The sequence below is a fragment of the Dioscorea cayenensis genome, chromosome 17, assembly GCF_009730915.1.
Source record: "Dioscorea cayenensis subsp. rotundata cultivar TDr96_F1 chromosome 17, TDr96_F1_v2_PseudoChromosome.rev07_lg8_w22 25.fasta, whole genome shotgun sequence".
NCBI lineage: Eukaryota > Viridiplantae > Streptophyta > Magnoliopsida > Dioscoreales > Dioscoreaceae > Dioscorea > Dioscorea cayenensis.
Window position 1 is genome coordinate 6,815,750 of NC_052487.1, and position 23,592 is coordinate 6,839,341.

At 30.4% G+C, this 23,592-nt stretch overlaps 1 protein-coding gene across 1 annotated transcript; it reads right to left on the bottom strand.

The window, feature by feature from the left end:
• Positions 1-12,293: 12,293 nt before the first annotated feature.
• Positions 12,294-14,384, bottom strand: LOC120280934 (abscisic acid receptor PYL8-like). Its single transcript, XM_039287904.1, has 3 exons — positions 13,992-14,384; positions 13,692-13,898; positions 12,294-12,534 (listed from the first exon to the last, which is right to left on the bottom strand). Exons 1-3 carry the CDS (start codon positions 14,190-14,192, stop codon positions 12,316-12,318), a joined length of 627 nt encoding a protein of 208 aa, XP_039143838.1. The 5' UTR covers positions 14,193-14,384; the 3' UTR covers positions 12,294-12,315.
• Positions 14,385-23,592: the final 9,208 nt, after the last annotated feature.

The following is a 23,592-nucleotide window of genomic DNA, read 5'->3' on the forward strand; positions in this document are numbered from 1 at the left end:
TAACTGTTGGAACATAAGAGATGCGGAAGGTGTAGCACCAGAATATTATAAGTTATTCTTCTCCATCTTCAATTTATCTTTCTTTCCATGTTAATTTCCTTTTTCACTCTTTCCTAATTCATACCATTTTGTACTTATCTTAATCTGCAGTTCTTATTGGGACCCAAATCTTATCGTCTCTTTAATCTGCACAAATGAGTTAATTATCCTCTCCTTAACCTGCAAAACTAACCCAAATAAGATGTATATTCAACTGAGTTTATTCCCTGTTGAAATGTGATGTTCCTTTTTATACTCTTGATAGTTGTTCCTGTTTTGTTAAGAAGGATATTATTGCTTGCCTGTGTTTTCTTTAATAATGGAATTTATCTCTGCGAAGTACATAATGAAAATGCTTTGGTGTAGTACATGATGAATACCTTTATTAACATCTAATATTATTGTTTGCCTGCGTTTGTTTGGTTGTGTTTGTATGGCATACTTGTTTGGTTGTGTTTGTATGGCATACTTGTATGTATAATGTACTACTTGTGAATCATATGTGTTTTATTATTAGATGTCTTATAATAATTTCCATTGTTTTCGTACAGTGCCTTCTGGCGAATTTTTTACAATTCAAATGTGTTATGGGATGGATGATGTTGCAAATTGGAGTGATTTTAGGATGGCAGGTTTTGTAGAATTCGGTGATGCAGATTTCATATCTAGATTGGAGATTTTAGTTATGGCCAGTGAATTGAAGATTCATGTAGATGGGTGCAGTTTATGGTGGAATGAGAGCAGTAGTCAAGTAGCAAGGTTGAAAGAAATAAAATCTGACTCAGATGTCAGTATGGCTTCAAGTGTGGGACTGAATAGGATTGCAAGTGTTTATGTGAAGGTTGTTACGATGGATGGTCCCAGAGGTCCGGACATTTCAGGAAATGTTGCAAGTGTAGGCCATTTTGTGAAGGCAGCAGAAGTTGATGTAGAAGATGAATTTGAAGTATTTGGAGATGAAGATGTTGAAGACCTTGATGGGGCTGAAGAACATGTATAAACTAAAAGTTTACAGGAGGATGAATTGCAAGAAGAAGCTGGAGATGAAGATCTTGATGCTGCTAAAGAACATTTGGGCTCTAAAAGTGGATAAGGAAGAGATCCTGAAGATCATGTGGTCAATAAATGTGTACAGGATGATGAAGGGCAAGAGGCTGAGAGAGATGAACAAGGAAGTGATGCAGAGAGTGATATTCATGACTTTGACTACAGTCTTAACATTGGAGGAAGTAAATGGGCTGAAGGTGATGAAGGGGATGAAAGTAATTCTACTGCTAATCAAGAATCTGATGATGAGCAGGATGTGCAGACTGACTATGCTAATTCAGATGAGCCGCAATCATGTTCTTCAACTGATGAAGAAGGGATCAAGCTTCTAAAGCCCAAATATTCTGAATTTAGAGAGCAAACAAATATGAAAGATCCTCAGTTTAACATAGGGATGAAGTTTATGAAATTTGCATAGTTCAAGCAAGCAATGAAAAATTATGGGATTAAGAACAAGGTTGTTATGAACTTTAAGCCAAATAGTAAAGTCAAGTGTAGGGCATATTGTAAAAAAGGATGTCCATTTTACCTATGGGCTTCATTAATGATGCATGATAAGAACATAATTCAAATCAAAGCTGGCCATCTCAAGCATGAATGTACACGGGGCCATAATATAAGGCATGTCAGTGCACAGTTGATAGCATAAGAATACCTGGAGCAGTTCATGGCAGACCCATCTTAGAAGCTTGCAAGTATAATACAAGCTGTGAGGACCAACCAATAAACAAACATAAGCAGATTAAAAGCTTGGAGGGCAAAAAATATTGCAATAAGGTATATCATCGAGTATATCTTACTTTTGAAATTGTTGTCTTAACATTTTCTTAGAGGGATCAATAATATTGTTTCCTTGATCTTTCTTTTATATACTTGTTGGGGATAAGAATGCTTGATGGGGATGAGCACACACAAATGTGTAGGCCATATGATTATAGATTGGAATTGCTTAGGACACACCCTCAGTCCACAATCAAGTTTAGATGCAATGAGGATGTGTTTTCAACAATGTATGTGTGTTTATCCCCACTCAGAGCAAGATTCCTGGCAGGTTGTAGGCAGGTTATCTCTGTCGATGGTTGTTTCTTGAAGGGATACTATGGAGGTCAGCTACTTACAGTCGTTGGCATCTATGCAAATGATTGCATCTATCCAATAGCATGGGCAGTGGTGGATAGGGAAAACTTCGATAATTGGGTGTAGTTATTGGAATTTTTGGCTGAAGATCTAGATATTAGCAACTCTCATCACTGGTGTTTCATGAGTGACAGGCAGAAGGTAAGAAAAAATATTACTTAGTTTAGTTTGTTAATTTCCTTTTGCAATAATAGTATGCTATATGTGCTAAATTAATTATCATTACTTTGTGTTTGCTTTCTTTTTTTTTATGTAACTTATCCTATGAATGTTTGTTGGTGAATGGATCTTCCCTTTGGGCCTACTAAATGCAATTAAGGAAATCTTCCCTTACAGTGAACATCGATTCTGTGTGAGACATATACATACAAACTTTAGAAAAAAATTTAGAGGTAAAGGCCTTAAGGACCAGTTATGGGTATGTGCTAGAAGTAGTTACATCCTTGCATTTAACATGGCAATGGAAGCACTCAAAGATAAGTCAGTAGAAGCCCACACTTTCATGAAAAATATTAACCCTGTCCATTGGAGCGGGTCACAATTCAAATCAAAATTTAAATGTGGCATGTTGCTTAACAATTTATGTCAATGCTTTAACAGCCAAATACTTGAAGCCAGGACAAAAGGGATAGTTAGTCTTAATGAGATAATCCGAACACAATTAATGGTTAGGATCCAAAAGAGAAGAGATTCAATGAATAAATGCACCACACAACATTGTCCTAAGATTATAAACAAGCTAGAAAAGGGTAAACAATTAAGCTGGTCATGCAAGACAAATTGTTCAGGTGGTGACAAGTACCAGGTTGCATGTGCGGATGGGCAATTTGTCGTTGACTCCATGGATAGGTCTTGCATATGTAGGAAGTGGCAACTGACAGGTATTCCCTATTTCCATGCAATATCAGCATTTTATTACAACAAAAAAAACCCCGAAGATTACATAGATGAGTTTTATAAAGTTAGTACTTTCCTACCCACATATAACCATATATTAAACCCAACACAAGACTCAAACTATTGGCCCAAGAGTCCACAAGCTCCAATGATACCCCCACAAGCAGCAAATAAGAACAGGGGCAGGAAACCAATGATGAGGAGGAAGGATCCCCTTGAAGAACCCACTGGATTCACTAAAGGGAAAGTTAGTAGGAAAGGCCACAGCAAGACTTGCAGTGTTTGTGAAGCTATTGGGCATAACAAGAGGTACCATGGCCAGCAAGTGAGAAGTTTAGGATTTTATTAAGCATTGAAAGTGTTTTCTGTTTAACATTACTCTAATAATGTGACAAGGATAAAAGCACAGAGGATTTTATTAACCTTACTCTAATATTGTGACACTCACAAGGACAAGGACAGAGGTACAGCACAGCTGCAGAGGCACACAATAAACAAGTATAATTACAAAAAATTTAACTTTAATATATTTTTTCACTAAGCTAATAATATTATCTGTTTTGATGCAGGGTGATAGAAATGATATAGATCCTATAGACACAATTGATCTGCATGTTCTTCAGGATCACTTCACCAATGTTATGGAGGCATGTTTACTAATTTTGGGAGAGGCATGATGTGGAACAAAGATGTTCATGTAATATACACAATACTCATATGTTTTAATGCAGATGAGTAACATACCTTAACATGACAACATTTCTGGGAGATCTGCAAATGCTATTGAGGAACACGGCAATCCTGCAGAACAAGCACCCTCATCACTGCCACAAGTAAGTCCACAAAATACATACCCAACTTTTACTGTGTTTCTATGATAAAAATACCTTATGGGCTAAGCATATATACCCAGGTTATTCCTAATGCAGAACATGATATGCGGGGGCCTCCAGCAAGTAGAAAGCAGGCAACTTCACCTAACATACAGGTAGTTGATTTACTTTATAAAATTGTTTTGCAGCAAATATATGATGAAAAATTATTTCTATGAAATTCTCAGCAAGATCAAAGCACTGATCAAACAACAACCATGACAGCAGTTGGTGGTGGAAGCTTAAATGTGGAAAAATTGTCCTCAAGGGGAGTGACAAAACAACTTCTGTCCAAAGGCCAAGCAAGGAAGCAGTTACATAGGAAAATATCTCCTCAAGTTACCTTCAACATTCCTACAGCAAGTGGGACTCAGGCAGATACACAAGTGACACAGGTATCTTTTTTGAATACTTGAGGAGATGGGCAACATATATTTGATGAAGCATTTATTTCTCTGAAAAATTGCAGATAAGAGTAACTACTGAGCAAACCACCCCCCACAACAACAGGTGGAGATGGAAGTTTGGAGAGGAACATTTTGCCTACAGTGGGACTACAAAACCAACTCCTCTCTAAAAGCTAAGCAAGGAAGAATTTCCCAGCAAGACCAACACCGATCAACAATCAAGGGGTGGAGAGAAATTTAGAAGCCAAAAGCAAACCGAGTCAAACTGGGAAAAAAAAGGAAAGTTTGGCTTCCAGCAGGGCTTGGAGGGAACAAAGCATCTGGGAGACCATAAAGAACATTTATCAAATTGGGTGCTCTGCTATGTTGCATGTGCTTGTTTTAAAATTTTGCAGGGACCAGTATAGCGGTCCCGAGGAACTGTAAGTTTTGTTTTGTGGTTATCAAAATGGTATACAAAAATACAACTGTGTTTTATATGTTTTTAAATTTTGCAAACATTTAAAAACCTAGCATTCTGCTGAAAATTGTATTTAGCCAAATTTGTACTGGAATTCCCAGGATTCAATTGTATATTTGTTTTGATGGTTTGAAAAACTGAACACAGAAAAGCTGATGTTCTCTTGTGTATTCCCAGGATTCATTTTTATTCAGTTTCTGACTTCAATTATGCAGCAAATACTCATAAGAGAATGGCAGGGATTTTTCAAATGCAACATCTGGGATATACTGCAAAATACCAAATGCCTTGACAAGTTAAAATGTACAAGAGGTTATAATTATTCAATTATGTAGAAAATACATAATAATGTACAAGAGGTTATACTGCAAAATACTAAATGCCTTGACAAATTATTGCTCATCTGGGATATACTGCAAAATACCAAATCCCTTGACAAGTTATTGCTCATCTAAGATGTCCTGCAAAATACTAAATCCATTTACAAGTCTCAGATGGCCTTGTGAGTAAGAATCAATCCAATTAACTGCATAAATGAAATCAATACAACAACTAAGAATATTTTCTCAATGACTACCAAAATAGAACATTAAAACAACCATTTTCCATTCCACAAAAAATTACTTACATGAAAAGTGAACCATTTGCCATTCCATAAAAAATTAGTTACATGAAAATTAAAAAAAAAAATGGATTAAAAAAGAACTTCAGGCACACATGAACAATAACAAATTTCTCCCTCCACTAAGCTTTAACCTACAGTGTCAAGCTCTCCAACCTACAAAAAAGCAACCTCAGCTTCCCAATGGAAGTTCTACACTGTTTTCGGCTTCCCGATTGAAGTTGTACACTCTCCTTGGCTACCTAGACAACATGTGGATCAACCCTCAAAATTTAGGACTACAACCACTTCTTCTTCCTCTCCTTGCTTCACTGCTGATGGAGAAACCGCCTGCTTTAAGTGTCTCCCTTTCTCTCTCGGATCGGATGTCCCTTTCTCTCTCAAATCGAACGGATGAACCCTAGCATAGAATGGGAAAAGTGGAGATTAGGTGGATGCTGACTCGGATTAAGTGAGCTGGGTCAGCATCCACGCTCGGATTAAGTGAGTCGAGTCAGCATCCTCTCTCTAGCTGGGATGAGAGGAAATATAAAAATAAGAGTGACTTGGCATTTCCGGCCGCCACGTCATTTAAATTTGGCCTGAAAATCCCAAGTGACCAACCGGTGAAAACAAATCAATATCTAATGACCGAAAAGAAATAAATTGAAACACAATGATCAAAATGGAAATCAGCCATAACACAGTAACAACATGAAAAATTTACTCTATGGGTGTATATAAATAAAAATTTTAAAATTTTAAAATAAAAAACTAACCGTTACATTCAATTTTCAAAATATGTGAGTTACATTGTCATTTGAATGTTAAAAAAATCATTTTTAAAATTTAAAAAAAAAAACAAAAAACAAAAACCATTGATTGATCATTTTGTGATTAGTGACCATTCAACGGCCATCAAACTCACATAGTGGAGGGTATTTTTGTTGAGCACTCAAGGAGCCCTACCCATGTTCTCATTAAAGATGCTCTTAATTATTATTGAATTTATAGAGCTAGACATATCTTAACATCTAGTAAATGAAAGGGATACATTTATAAATATAAGTATTCTATAAAGGTGAAAGTTCAAACATCATTTTTAAGGGATATACTCTCATAGCAAGGTTTTCCAAGAGAAAAGAGCATTATCATTATTATCAAATAAAATAGTCTTTTTTATTTATTTATTTATTTATATCAATAGTTGAAAGCATAAAGCAGTTCAATGGTCTTGAGCAGATTGCTCACATCCCCATCAAAATGGAGTAGGGAGGGTTGGCCACAATTTGACCCACTATAATGGACGTTTCCTTTTGAAACTTCGTGACTTACCATGTGAGAGCCTCTAATATTATATTGGATCACACCGAAAAAATAATCCTTAACTAACATCATACTCCACCGACCACAATAAAGTTGACCATATATTTTCCTTTTTCTTTTCATTATGTTTTTGGTGCTTTTATATTTCCATCCTATAAAGATTTTATTTATAAACACATCCTCACATCAAGCTCATACTCTCAAAATTTTGATAGAAAGAATACTTTTGGTTCAATCATAAATATATTTAATGTATGTAACTAACTAAAATGCCTTTGATCTAATGGGACCAACCCTACTATAAAAGACGTGGTTTGTATGATGTTTATGTCAAAGTTCAAAATGCACTAAATATAATGAAACGAAAAAATTTATAATTGTAAATGCGAGCTTGCAGTCTAATCCTCATGTCAACCTGATAATATCACATAAGTCGGCCCTTATTGTCTCTTCTTGGCACACCATTTGTCGAAAAAAATAAATAATAAATAAATAAAATAATGTATGTAATTAAATAGTATAAATATATATATATATATATATATATATATATATATATATATATATATATATATATAAAGCCATGTGTGAAGAATATTCGGCATCTTATTTTATTAATGACATAGGTGGCTTTAACATTTGAATATATGATATTATAAATAACAGGACAAGACGATCTTGTTTTATTAATGACAAAAATCACGATCAAGTGATGGAATTCTTACACTTCAATACCTAATGATTTTTGCTATGTCATATTTATTTTTAAATATAGAACAACATTGATATATAAAAGAAAAGGATGGAATCCTTGTCAAAATAAAAAATTCAAAATGAGATAGAAATGCAAATGCAATGGTTTTTGTTTGCCGTATGCACTAAATTAAAACAACATTTTAAGATATAAAGTAATGAAAAATTCTAGATTTTCAATATCTTAAAAATTCCTATCTTAGTATTTATTTAAATACAATTTATATTTTTAAATAATTTAAATCAATACTAAATATGAATTTAGATTTTTAGAGCTTTTGATTTATTCTACAAATTTATTTATTTATTTATTTATTTATTTTTATTTTGTGATAAAAATGATAAGCGTTATATGCACTAAGGGTGTGCATACGAGTTGGGAATAGATCATCCAGCCCGCACACCTTCAGCCTAAGAAGAGGGGTTTAGGTTATGAGCTTGTACTCACAACAGGTGACCTGTTACCACTATTGTTTCAAATGGATTTTTAAATTGAAATTTTTTTTCAAATGGTTACATATGTTTTTAATATGAAACAAGTATCACTACGTTATAAACTTTTTGTATTTATCTATTTATTCAAATCTAAAGGATTTTTTTTTTTACCAGACCTACTTTTATTTTAAATAATTAGTAAGCTTTTTACTGGAAAATAAATAAATAAATAAATACAACTATTTATTTCGAAATATCATAATCAAATTCAATATTGTTCCAAAATATGCCTGAACCAAAACAAACAAATAAATATGAACAACTGCCAACAAAATAGATTGCAGCAAGAAAATTCATCAAAACCGTCGGTGCATTGCAATACATTCTCGACCTAATGAGTTTGAATCGTTTGAATACTTTGAATTTGGTTCAGTTATAGATAATAAATAAATAAAGAAAAAGCTAGAGGATTAAGCTCTTGTGTATCCAATTAAAGACACTAGTCCTTTTCTATGATATTAATTGCATTGAATACAGTAAATGGCTCTAAATTTTGATGATTTAGAAGATGATTAGTGGGGCTCTCATATCACTTGTAATTCAAAGTCTACACCGACTATAGACTTCTCATGTTGATTAATAGGGACATGTTATCAATTCATTAAATGAAAGATTTCTTTTTTTCACGAAATGTGGATCAGACACATTAGGGGCATGTACAGATGTTAAAGTTAATATCTTAGCACATCTATGTCTTTTATTTATATGAACTGATGTTTGAACCTGTTTTTTGAACGAGTACACAAACACTCTATGTAAAAACCCAGTGGTACTAAATATTTCTCGATCTTAATTTGGATATGTGGATAAGTCCCAAATATTGGTATTTTAGTCAAACTAATTTATAAAACTTGTTTGCTAAAAAATTATTTGATAATAAAATACTAACTAATTTTAGTAAATATTAATTATAATATTGTTATCAATCTTTATATTCTTCTCGGTCAAGACAATAGATATAAAGTTTGAAAGAAGAAAAAAGTGAAAGAATAAAAAAGAGTGATAATTTATGTAAGACTGAAACTTCATAGATCGAAAAAGAAATAAGAGAAAAAGAAGAAAATAAGCATATATTAAATAATGTAAAAATATTATAATACTCCATCACAATCAATGAATAAATTAAATGTATATTTTGTAAAAATATTTTGATATTAATCAAAAATTTCTAATAAATTAGATGCCAAAGATATATGAACAATTATTTTTTTTTAATTAGTATACTGTTAATGAATTATTAGAAGGTCTGAGAGACGTTTGAATTAATAAAACAATCACTAGTACATTAGACCAACAAACACATATATACTTATAATTAGGTAATATGGATGCCATGTTATTTATTATGATTTGGATAGAAATAAGTATATAAATAAGTAAGATTTTGAATTTATTTATTTATTTATTTATTTATTTATTTATTGATAAAAAGACTAGCTTTAATTAACAATAATCATGTAGGTACGGAGATGATTCCAGCGATTTATTATTTTTTTTAAAATAAATCTCTTTACTATGTAATTTTAAAAAAAGTGTTCCTCACACAAATTTCCCACAAAAAACTCTACATTAAAAGTTGAGGGACTCAAACTCAAAATTCTTCAATCACAAAGCATGATGGAAACCATTGCATTACATCTTAAATTTAAATCTAAATTTTTATTAACACAAGATTTTTTCTGCAGAAAATATATATATAAAAGTAGTTGTGGTTTAGAATATGAAATTTCTATTTAAATGGGAAATCATATAAATATTATGTTTATTTTATACGTAGTACTACGTTGATATTTTTGGTGTTTATTAAACCAACCGTCTTTTTCATTGAATAATGATTTTTAGTTGATCAAATCAATCTTACGTGTTTGATTTATATCTAAAATTACTGGAATTCACTTATATCACTTAAATGAATATTAATTTGGATTAGATGCATTAATTCAAAGGGTTTTCTATTTTTCAAGGACCCTAGCTAAAGAGTTGCTTATCAGTGTCAACAATACGGTAATACGGATTGTACAATAAGAAGTGTAACCAGTTTTTATATGTTTGTTTAAATTTGGTTTGTGTTTTAGTTCTCAAAGTACCGACATGCTTATCTATATCAAGTTTAGCATCAAAAGTACTATTAAAAATGACTTAATTTCTGAAAAATAACAATATCTTAATTTAAATAATAAAATAATTTAAAAATAAACCAAAACAACGTACGAAACATAAATTGAATAAGATGGAAAAATAAAAATAAAAAATCCGGTCATCAAATGAAATGAAAACACCACCAAATGAAAATTTCATTTGTTTTATAAGAATAATGATAGAACTTGAGTCTTAAAATTATATATATTAATGAAAAAACCCAGTGACTAACAGTCTCTTAGCCTATTGGTACAGAATCTAAAATTTTTATGTAAAATATTTATTTTAGAGAGAACTCAAAATAAAATCTCAAAACTCATGCAAAGTGAAAGTATAAATACTTGTTAAACTGTTCTACCTCTATACACATTTTTGACAAGTTTTTATTGCATTTCACAAATATATATATATACAAACATTACAATTCCATGGCGATCATATATTACATTTTTGTCACCAATCAATATTTCTTGTGGCTTGTTTGTTTTAGCTGGTTAATATTTTTATATTTAATTAATGATTTTTTTTAGATATTTAATATTTTTCAATTAAACTTTGCTCAATAGTTTAAAAAAAAAATAAAAATTCTATGGATGAGTTATGACAAACTTTTCCTCCAAAAATAATTAAAAAATAAAAATCGAATGTCTATAAAAAATTTAAAAACAATACAAAACAACCTATGATCAAAAAAGACAAAATGATTAATTTTATTAAAAAAAACATCCCAAAAAAATAAATATCAAGAACATGGTGATTATTTACCACTTTAAATAATATGGTGGGAATGGCATGACCTAAAATTGGAAGCAAATTTAATATTAAAAATTGGTATCCTAAAGGAGAAAGAGCGCGGGGCACCGAAGAAAAGGGACACAAAAAGGGACATGAAAGCCAGTGGGGCCCAGTGGTAGGATGGAGTCCTTATCAGCTTCTTGTCGTGGAGTGGGTTGGTGACGTAAGCCACCGCCCAACCGTAGTTATAACCATCCTCCTCCAATCACAGGTCGGCTCTCAGCTGGGCCCCCACTCACTTACCCTTCCAATCCAATCCTAAATCTACTCTCTCTCTGACCTTGCTGTCAAATCATACAAAAAATAATAATTAAAAAAGAAATTAGTCACTATTAATTCTCTAAATTAAAAAAATATTAAAAATTTTCCCATAAAAAGTACTTAATTTTCCTTTAAATAAATAAATTATATAAAAAAAATTAATTTATTTGCTTCCATTCACAATGCTTTCTATGAAGAATATAATCAATTTCACTAATATGACCCATTTAACATGAATGTTACAAAAATATAAAAATATATTATAAAAAATACAATCGACAGAATTAAAATTACACAAATCAATAAATTTCTTTTAAAAAAAATAGTAAATAAACCACTTAAAAGAATACAAAGATTACAACTAATAAAACAGAATAAAAAAAACCACAAATCAATAACTGAGACAAACTAAATGAAAGAGAGAAATATAAAAGCATCCATCAACCAGGAAAGAACAAAAAGTAACCATCGAATAACGGCATCAGTTAGTCAAAAATAGCTACAGAGATGAAATGAGTAAACTGAACAAACTCTAATCATTCAAGAAAAAGACTAAAGGGACTTATAAAGTTAAAGGGTTCGAACCGGTTCCACCTGCTTTTAGTCTTAACTTGTCCAAACCAGCTTGCTCCTCAAAATCATCGGTCACGCATTGGTCCTAAACCTGCCCAAAAAATATCACACCCCATATGTATATACATACATATTATATATATATATATATATATAGAGAGAGAGAGAGAGAGAGAGAGAAGTAGTTAAACTGAACGCATAGTTTTAATAAGTGCGCCTCCAGATAGTATATAACTCAAATTTATATAACAAAAGCATACAACATAGAAAACAAACAAGGACACAATAAGAAGGTATTTACAAACAAACGACCAGGACAAGTTCCAGGAAATGGAAATATGTATAGTGGGTATGCAGTCCTTAACCAGTAATGGAACTAGCAGTAGCTTCCGAAGCTTCTGAGATCTGAAAGCCTGGGAAGCTTTCCATTCATGGCTATCTTCATGTCTCTCTCTCTCTCTCTCTCATCTCTCTCTAACCTACATTGGAGTCTTTACTTTTTATAAATTTTGCTCAGAGATTGTCAATTGGCTCAGTCCGATCCTGCACTGCTAGGCGTTCTGATATGTCTGCTAATGACTTCAGGTTGCATTTGATCAGGGCTTCCACAAAGTAGCAAGTCTCATCTTTGGTGTTGCCATCAGGAACATCCACTACAAATGATTCGATCACTAGAGTTCCTGGTCTGCCTTCGATGCTCTCGGGATGTAGAGATATGATGGATGAGTAGTTCTGCAGGTAGTAAAAACATTATGCACAATTTTATATTTGGATTTATTGTTTCAATCAATACAGAGTGGAGAAACTAATTCAATTCACACAAATCCTGGCTTTGTATTTATTAAATTTACTTATCATCTGGTGATACTTGTTGTCCGTGCAATTGCAACAGTTGAATTAATTCAAAATGGAACATTGAACAGAGCTAAACCTTCATATAGATTCCAAAGAGGACAACCAACCACTACTACAACGGGAGAGTTAGTATTTCATTTCTCACATGTCCAAGATTGAGGGTTCAATCCAAGGAAAAATAAATTAAAATAAAATAAAATCCTAGGAGGGCATCAATGTTTTGATTGGTTCAAATTTCGACCAAAGTACAAATAAGAGATACATCCAATTCTTACAAATCCTGGCATTGTATTTGATAAATCCATGCATTTGCAAGTGTGAATTAATTCAGAATGAGGCATTAAATATAGCAAAAACTTCATAGAGATTCCTAGAAAAACAAATTAATAGAGCTACACGACAGTGCACCCACCGCTTAATGTTTTCCATATCCAATCAGAGATTCATCCAATTCACACAAACCAGGGCATTGCATTTGACCAACTGAAAATAATTTAAAAGAAAAAAAAAAGAAAAAGAAAATTGCCACTAAATTTTAATCTTGCATAACTTTGCTAGTGTGAATTAATTCAGAATAACTAAAAACTCCATAGAACTATCTAAAATAGCAGAGCTTATTAGGTAGGTAGCCCCATATCAAAGTGAAGTTTTGCTCAACTAGAATAAGATTTTTCAGCAAGAGAATTAGCATGATTATCATCATCAATCAATCAAACAAGCGTTCCTATATAAAGTTAAATCAGAAGATCAACTACAAACCAATCAACAATAGACATGGCCAAAGAAACACATGAATTCAATGCAAAACACAATACAATCTATGAAAATTTCCATCAAAAACCAGAAAAGCAATACCAAAATTAACTCAAAAGGATTTATAACAATAAGAAGCTTGCCAATAAGAAAACCCAAGAAAAAACACCAAACAATTACCAACATAGAAACATTAATAATGCACGGAAGATATATACACGATGAAAATCCACAAAGAGAAACAAGTAAACAGTACCAAAATTCAAAGCTTTAATATGTACCTTGAGCCTGTGATCTCCACCAACAATCTTGATGCTAAGTATGTGCTGATTATCATCAAGAAACTCCAACCTCTCGGTGCTTGTCGTCGCCGGAAGCCCAGATTTCACATTGACCTGCCGAACACTCCCATCCCCCTCCACCACACACCGGCTCACAAACGGCTTATACTTCTGCGGCTGATCGAAACTCCTCACCAGCGACCAAACCTACCCCCCACGTCCACCATCACAAGATCAACACATCCCAAATCATCATCCAAGAAAAACCAAAATCAAAACCATCGAACAAGAAGACCTTACCAGATGGATCGGCGCCTTGATATGCTTGATTAGCGTTGAGCTACACTGATTCTCCCTCGTCTCATGCCGGTGATGCCGTCTCACATACTCCGCCTCCATCACCGCCCGGTCACCCGATGATCCACCACCTCCTCCTCCTCCACCGTTCCAAACCACTGGATCACCACCCCAACTTCTCCTCCCCGTCTCTACAACGACCATCCCCACTTCTCCCACCACTTCAACCAAAAAAACCTATCAAAACCAGTACCAAAACCACTGATCCACTTCCCGAAACCCCGATCCGTCTCGATTCCCGACGCACAACTCCGCCTATCGCCGCCGTCGCCGCCGCCACCACACACCACCGACCACGCTTCTCTCTCTCTCTCTCTGTGTCTCTCTGTCTCTCAACTGGTTCTTATCTCTTTCTATTGTTTGATTGTTTGTCCGTATTCAAGAGGAGGGCAGAGGGATTAAATGGTTAATAATTGATAAAAATAAGGGTCCAATTGCAAACAATCCACTCAACTTATGAGACAAATAAATAATTATTCAGGGGCCTAAATGAGAAGCCGCCACCCCGCCCCTCACGGTTTATATTATCTTCTCGTCCCATTTATCCTAATGACGTATTCCCTATAATACCCCTGCTTTCCCAATTCATTTTCAAAAATGCCACTGCGTGTTGTTTACTTTGCAGTGGTACTTTCGTAAAAATATCGTTATTGAGTGGTGTTTATAAAACACCAACCCCAGTGTACGTAACTAATATTTAATATTAGTGTGGTTTTTTTTTACGAATGAGCCCTTGTTCTTTTTGTAATTTGAGAGTGGTCCCTCCTATTTTTGGCCTTTCCCCAAACTGGAGGGTCATCTAGTCCCTAATCTTCAATCAGCGGCTGAGATTAGTCCACGTCTCAGCTCGTTTTCTGAACCACTTATGATGAACCGTATAGAAAAATAATAATAATAATAATTTTTCTCGTGCGTGTTTTTTTTTTTTGCTTGTAATGTAATTTTTTTAATAAAAAAAATATATATTTTTTTTAATATTACGGTGGAGGTTAAATCCGGCATTCTGGAATCTTCTGGGAAGGTTGGGGAGAGTGGGCCCCGCACGTGCGGGGGGCGTGAATAGATGCCGCTTTCGGTGGGGTTCGCACGTGCGGGTAGGGACGCACGTGAGCAGTACTACCCCCCTCGTGACGGCAGTCACTTTGCATGCAATGTTTTCATTATCGTGACTTCTCTTTCTTTCTAGATTTCTTTTTAAAAAAAAAATATATATATTATTTACCAATTTATTTTAATAGTCTTTTTAAAATGTACCCCTATAAAAAAAACTTAAAATTACACTCTCATTTATGTAAATTTATATCCCCATAAAGTTCCCAATTTCACACATATATCAAACAGTGAAATTGTGTTTACCCTTGTTATTAGAACCAGCTCAAACTGGCTGTTGAACCAGTCATGGAACCAATCTAATTTTGTAATTGGCCCCAGATGAAACATATTAATTAGTTGGTTTAATTAATAACCTATGGAACCGTCTAATTTTTAGTGAACAAAAAAGATTTTATAAATTTTTACAATGATATTACTATTTTTAATGGGTTCTTATATATGAAAATTTCAGGGTCTTCTGTGTCATTTTAACTATTTTGTGGATTTTTAATATTATTTTTTAATTTAATTTAATTTTTTTAATTTTTATGTTGTATGTTTAAGACTTAAAGTTTGTCGTTAGATTGTTGTGGATTGAGACTTAGTGATGTGTTGATGTTATATATAATTTTAATGTGTTTTTTTTTTATTTTTTAATGTTAAAAACTTAAAGTTTGTTATTTGTAATTTGTTTATTTTTTTAGAAAATTAGTACTTATTTAAATTAGTATTTTATTATATATTTATAATATAATAATTTATTATTAATATTTATATTGATCCAATTGAATTGACAATTAAATCAATAAATCAGTAACTCAAATTTTAAACAGTTCAATGTCGGATCTGGTTTTACTAACATTGGTGTTTAGATATATACTATGATTAATTATACTCCCTTCATTTTTTTTATCCGTCACAAATATTTTATCTGTCATATTCTAATATTAAAAAATATTTATTATTATTTTTTAAAAGTATTCTTAACACTCTATTTAATTCTTTTATTTGAATTAAATATGAGAGAAAAATTTGGAACATATAGTATGGGTAATTTTAAAAATATAACTAATTTTTTATAAAATTTTATAAAATAACTAAATTTTTTAATATATGAGATTCAATCATGACAGATAAAATAAAACGGATGGAATATGAATACCACATTGATTTAAATTCGAGAAATAAAAAAGTTTGAAGTACTTAAATAAATAAGGAAAATATCTTTTCATTAAATAAATTAATACAAGAGGGGCATGTCTTTTCTTGGTACGTGTGCGTCATGTCTCGCCCCATGAAAATTAGTAATTAATGAAATATCTATGTAAAAACAAGATAATTATAATTTTTTTTATTTTAACATTCAGTACTATGTCATATATATATATCTAATGGTTTTGTAATATAATATAAAATAGTAATATATTTTTGTCCACTTGTGGGTTACATGGTTAGATATTTATTGTGGATGAGACCCTAACCACATGAATATTAGCAAAAATAATGAGATTTGCTTGGCCTTAAATAAATATCCAGTTTTGCAACGGTCTATTAACAAATAATAAATATTTTTATTTAAACCCTTTAAAAGTCATGATATTACAAAACCTTATAAATCATAATCACCTACAACTTTATTAATGAATTTGCATTAAATTGTTATGATATTTGAAGTCCTCTTAACTATTTTCAAATTATAAACTATTTCTAAAATATTATTTGGATAATTAAAAACCAACTATCAGTTGATGGATTAATCTTAATTTCATCAAATTATAATTACTATTATGATGATTAAATTAGGAACAATTTTGAAGTTGCATGATGTGGAGGGTGAAGGACAAACTAAAATGATTGAGGATTAATGATTAATGAAGGAGTAGTGTGTTAGTCCAATGCATGGTTTCCAAGCAACATTTTAACTAAATTTGGATGTTATACACCTTGCATTGAACTTTGCTATGTAGTACATTAATTGATTGCATGATGGCTTGTTGCTTTTGCTTCTAGAAAACTATGTAAAACTAAATTAAACAAGATTGTTCCCTAGTTTATAGGGTAGTCTTAACGAGATCTAAATGAAATAAATTTTATAGGTTTTTTTTTAATTGTGCACTTTAAAATTTTCCTAATTAGGTGTGTACCTTTTAACAGAACCTATCTTAAGAAAAAAATTTCATCTAAAATTGATGACAAAATATATGGTCAACTTCCATTTGCAATTAAAAGTAAATGGAAGTTTTACATCAAATCAAATATTTGCATAAAGACACTGCAAACTAAAACAATAAATTAGCTGAACTTAGCCAAATTTAGCTTGTTACTATTTTAATCAAATCTAAACTAAGCTTAAGTTTACTTCAACCAAGTTCGAGCCAAGCACAAGCCTACTTTGAGCTTCATGAAATTCTTTGGCCCCTACTTGACTTGCTAGTTTGACAAAGCACAATCTTTTTTTTCCTAAATAATACATTATTGTTATTATTATTATTATTATTATTATTATTATTAAAAATATATTGTTTTAAAATAATATTAAATCTTCTTATAATAAAAATTATAAATTAATCTTTTTTTTCTTAAAATTAAACTAGATGGGCGTGTAATATTTTTGTGACACAATATTATAAATAATCCCATAAAAGATAACTATGAATTCTAATTTTTTTTTTAAAAAAAATATTTAATATCAATGCACCCATGAAAATAATAAGAATCATTCAACATAAAGCTATACGAAATAACATATCAAAAAATTACAAAAAAATTAAATAAATAAAATAATTTCCAAATGTTTATCAATATAAAGCAAATCATAAATAACGAACTTATACAAATACAACCATGCAATCTAATGCATAGAGAACTCAATGAAATCCCTCAACACTTTGAATCCCAAACATGAAAGGCCACACACAACATTCTATGGTAAAAATATAAAATTATGATATTTGTTTTCTTTGAGAGCTTTTAAGAAATATTTTAAGAAATTTTTATTTTAAAAAAATAATATTTTGAAAATTATAATAGTAAAAATATAATTAATTAAAATAAATTAACCTGGACGAGATCCCCGTGAGGAAGAAGACCACTCCCCATCCTAGCCCCATTTAAAAAAAGGGGGACAAGTTGATCCCTATCCCCACCATCATAGGAAAAAAAATCAAGGAATTCCTATCTCCATCAGGTTGGATCATGATTCATGACAAACATAGGGAATTCCCGCCCCCACTGTTACCACTAGAGGCGCATTTGCAAAATTATTAATTTAATCACATTAAAAATTTAAGATATAAATATATTAAATAAAATGAGTTTAATTTTTTAAAGGGGTATATTTAAAAATCATTAAATTAATAACATTTAAAAATTTGTAGGGATACATATGCACAAATTTTCAGCTTTGACATATAAGAATATATTTTAGGAATAATGTACTGTATACAGTAAAAAGAAATATATAAATATACACACAAATAAATTGAATATTAAAAGCTATGCATGGTATTTAGTTTTATTAAAGGATATACAAATAATAAAACGAATTTTAAGAGTATACAGGCCAAAAAGAAACCGCAATTTTTTAATATTGTTATTTATAAATAAAAATTAAATATAAATAGGGATGAAAAAGTAAAAAATAAATAAATAAAGAGAGAGAGGCATCACTAACTGACCGTAAAAATTGACCTGGAACTCGAACCAGAAACATGCATGTTGGCCAATCTTTATCCAATCTATGTTTTTCTAATTTTTTATTTTTTAAAATAAAAATAAAATTGTCAAGAAAAAAAAATTCAGAAAAGGTATATACATAGAAGGGACTGGTTCTTTTGAGAATGCTCAACCATTGGATTTGAATTGATTTCATTTGAAGAAATAATGTTGTCAACAGTGTAAATGTTATTCAATAAAAAAATAATAATAATAAGATGAACAGTATAAAAATCATAATAATATAATAAAATTCCATCTGTTAAACTTCATTTACACATTTTTTTTCACTTTTTTTTTTATGTAAAAGTTCGCATATGACGATTCGTTTCCCTCTTTTCCCTTTTTTGTCATATGCGGAAATCCACGGATGACAAATCATCACAAGTGATGATGAAGAAAATAAAAATAATGGAAAGAAAAATTGAAAGCTTAGTTGAAAGCAATGAAAGTAGGAAATAAAGATGGAAAAAAAAAATGATTATAAAGAGGAAGTATAGACTAAAAATTTTTTGTATTAGAAAATTATATATAATAAAATTATAGATTTTTTTTTAAAAAAAGCGTAAATTTTAGTCCAAGATTCAAATATTTTTTAGAAATATGTTGATAAAAACATACTCTATAATGAAAATATCGATTTTTCGATTGAAAGATTTGGGTCTGAAACGGATTGATAACAAATGGCAATAATTTTTTTTTAAAATATGTAAAATCTTAAAATATGTGACAAAAGAATACATGAACCATAATGAGACAATAAAAATGGTCTAATTATCGATACAAAAAATATGTTGAACTTAGGCGCATTTATATTTGCTTATTTTATAGTTCGGTTTACATTATTGATTTATATGGTCACAAATTCAAGATAAATCTATATAAATGATAAATATTATAGTTTTAAAAGCGGACATAAAATATTTATATTATTTTTTATAGGTAATTAGTACACAAAAAAATTAATTTTCTTAATTATATAAAGATTCCAATTGTTATTCAAACTCTTATATATGGTTTGAACCATAGTTATTAAACCCGGACCGGTCCGATTGTCGGACCGGTTAACTTGGTGACCAGGTGCTTAAATCTGTTTAGGTCTCTAATTAGACTATTTATGTAATTAACTCGCTTTGACCCATTTTGACCCAGTCAAACCGGGTGACCCAATCAGATTTCTATAACCCAGTCGGATTAATGTTTTTTTCTAAATGACCTTTTCATCCTTTGATTTTTTTTTTTCTAATAAGTTGAAGGCTATATATATATATATATATATATATATATATATATATATATAATTTTATCAAGTTTATTTTTTTTCTTCTCTTTTTTACTATTTCCAAATAAGGGATTTATAATTGTTTTTTTATTTTTTTCCATCAAATTATTTATTTGATAACTAATAATTCATGATTATTATTATATATCCTTATATAATTAAAAATAATTTATATTATTAAAAATATCAATTTAAAATAATTCTATTAATCCAGCATTGATCCTAATGACCCGATAGTTGAACCTATTGACCCGTGATCCAAAGTTTCGACTGGGTCAATATCCGGGTTGGATCTGATAACTATAATTTGGACTTTGTAGGGCATATAAGTAATGATAAATTTGATTAAAAAAAAATTATTTCATAAATATATATAAAACAAAATATAATAGTAAATTTTATATTAAAGAGCACATGCATTATATGTCATATGGTTGAGCCGCTTGCCAATGAAAGGCCAATTGTAGTAAATAGCTCTCTCTATCACCAACCTTGTATTGTCTCCTAGTTCCCAACTCTTTAATAATAATAATAATAATATATATATATATATATATATATATATATATATATGTCTAACAAGTCCATTTTTGTGTTTCATGAATGCTCATTTGGCTTCTCTTCTGCCTCACTTGGAATTTTATTAGTCCTACTGAATTCATAGTACATCTAAATTATATGATATATGCAAGAAGAATTTTATAAGAAAATAAATTTGTACTAAAAAGATATTAAGAAAATATTTTTTGCACCTGCCATCCAGCTAAAAAACATAAATTATAAATTGATAAGATATAAGTACATAAACTAAACTCAACGTTGAGTTATAAATGGATTTAAAAAGATTAAATTCATTTGAGACTAATTAGATGAGGCTTTTTTAAAAAATATTATATTTTTAAAAAAAATTTACTGGAATGTGCACTTTATATAGTATTCACCAAAATACGTATTTTGGTACAATCCATACTTTTCTTTAATTAATGCACTCATACTTGTAAAACTTTAACCTTGTTTTAAATATTATATTTATTATTTACTTTATTTGTTTCTTAGTTTTATATTTTGTCTTTTTAACATGTGATATTTACCGTTTAGTCCTTATAAATTTCCAATTCAAACTCTTTCTCACAACTATTTTGACCGTTAAAACCTACCACCATCAGATATTATGACGATCAAATTTGTAACGTTAAAAAATTGTAATGAAGAAATTTTGCAACTGTCAATAATTATGACAATCAAATATGTAATTATTAGAATTATGACGGTAAAACATATAATCGTTAGAAATTATGACACTCAAATCTGCACTGTAGCAATAAAAAATCACAACCATCAAATCTGCAACTATTAGTAATTATGACAATCAAACCTGCAACTGTCAAAAATAATACCCGTAAACATCAGAAATTATAATGATAAAACATATTAACATCAGAAATTATAACGGTCAAATATGCAAAGTAATAAATCACAAACGTCCAACAATATTGTTTATCATTATTAAAATAAAAATAAATTATTTTTATCAAGAGTTGTTGAAGAAAAAACCAAGTAAAATACATAAGAATGTGGTAAGAGTAAATGTGATGAGCTGTAATATTTAAATGGAGTCGTGAGAAAGAGTTTGAATTAGAAAATTTATAAAGATTAAAGTGTAAATTTTACATTAAAAAAACCTAGTTATAAAATTAAAAAACAATAAATGCATTAATTAAAGAGTAGTACCAAAAAGCGTATTTTAGTAAATAATATATACAAAATACTTATTTCAGAATTTTTTTAAAAAAATATAATATTTTAAAAAAAAAACCATTAGATGATATTGGACTATTAGAATTATTATTTCAAGTAATTATGTAAGTTTGGCACATCCTAATTGTGTGAATAAAGGATGTTGGACTATGTTCTACTTAATCAGTGGCAATTCGTTGACTCTTTAATAGTACGTTAGGTATGGAACTTGAAACACTATAAGACTAATATGATTAATTTATATTAATATATTTAGTATTCAACTTTCACATTGTTTTAGTTGACTCATGATGGATCCGGATAGATTTTTCGGATGGCCAAGGCCTCAAAAATTGAATTTTTCATCACAACCAAAAGTAATTTTATAATAAAAATATAAATCAAATAAATCATTAAAACATTATATATATATATATATATATATATTAACTGACATAATTTGATGAAATATTCGTGAAACTGTTTGTTTATATAATTGTAAACAGAATTCAATATTGCACTAGTTTTATTTAATTAACAAAATAAATAAATAAATAATGGCTAAAATTTGAAAGAGTGATTAAAACTAAGACTGTCCATTAATCCAATCCAGTTTAGATATGAATAAAACATGCAATTATGAAAATCAAAATAGTTGTTATTTATTTACTAATTCCGCACATGATACATTAGTTTTTTTCCCCAAAATGAGCAGCTACACCACTAAAAAGGTAGAAGCTTGTATAATTTTCAATGGAGTAAAAATAAAATCCATACACATGTGGGCATTGGTATTATCTACACACAATCACTGCTCACACTCTCAAAAATATACCACCACCTACTACTCGAAAGTTTACCACTTACAAGCTTTCTTGCAAAGACCCGGGTACATATTAACCTCCAGGCGGTTGGGCTTGTAAACATTGGTTTGAAACCATAATAGCAATAACAATGGAAGAAAAAAAAACAAAACACTCAATCAAGGCAAGAAAAATCCAACCTATGATTCTCAATGTTATTATCATTTTTTCTGTTTAAAGACATGAGAAAAGTTTTTGGAGAATCAGAGCAAACTCTTTTGTTTGTTTTTCAGAGCCTTTCATAGATGAATGAAGGGTAATGGTCCCCAATTTGTGAGAGATATTTCTTGTAGCAAGGGCAAACAAGATGCATGTGTGGAGGTGTCATTGTCTTATCATAAAAGAAAATGGCCAAACAAATTGTGGCATTATATGAGACCTCATATCATATCTTTGCAAACTTTTGATTTGGGTCCTACTTTCCTCCATTTTTTTATGTTTTGGATTTATTAAGGTAGATCGGGTAAAATATAAGAAAGCTTCTACATTTTTATATGATCATAGGCATTAATGAAAAATGTGAATGAATGTCGACCATTATTAGGAAAGAGCAATTGAAAAACAAATTTATTCAAAATAAATGAAGTGTGACATTTATTATTGACAAATTTTTAAAAAAATTGATTAAAATAATATAAATGCATTCCTGTAAATACCCTCATAAAAAAAATTAGAAGTTCTATGGATAAAAAATTATTTAAAAAGTGAAAAAAAATCTAAAATATATTTAGTAAAACTTTCACAAAATAATCTTTCACCCCTTCATACAAGCAACATAAAAGAAAAAATTTATATAATTGGCCCTAAATAGTTAAGACTAAGACTGACAGCTTGTCGTTGTTATTGTTGCAGGAGC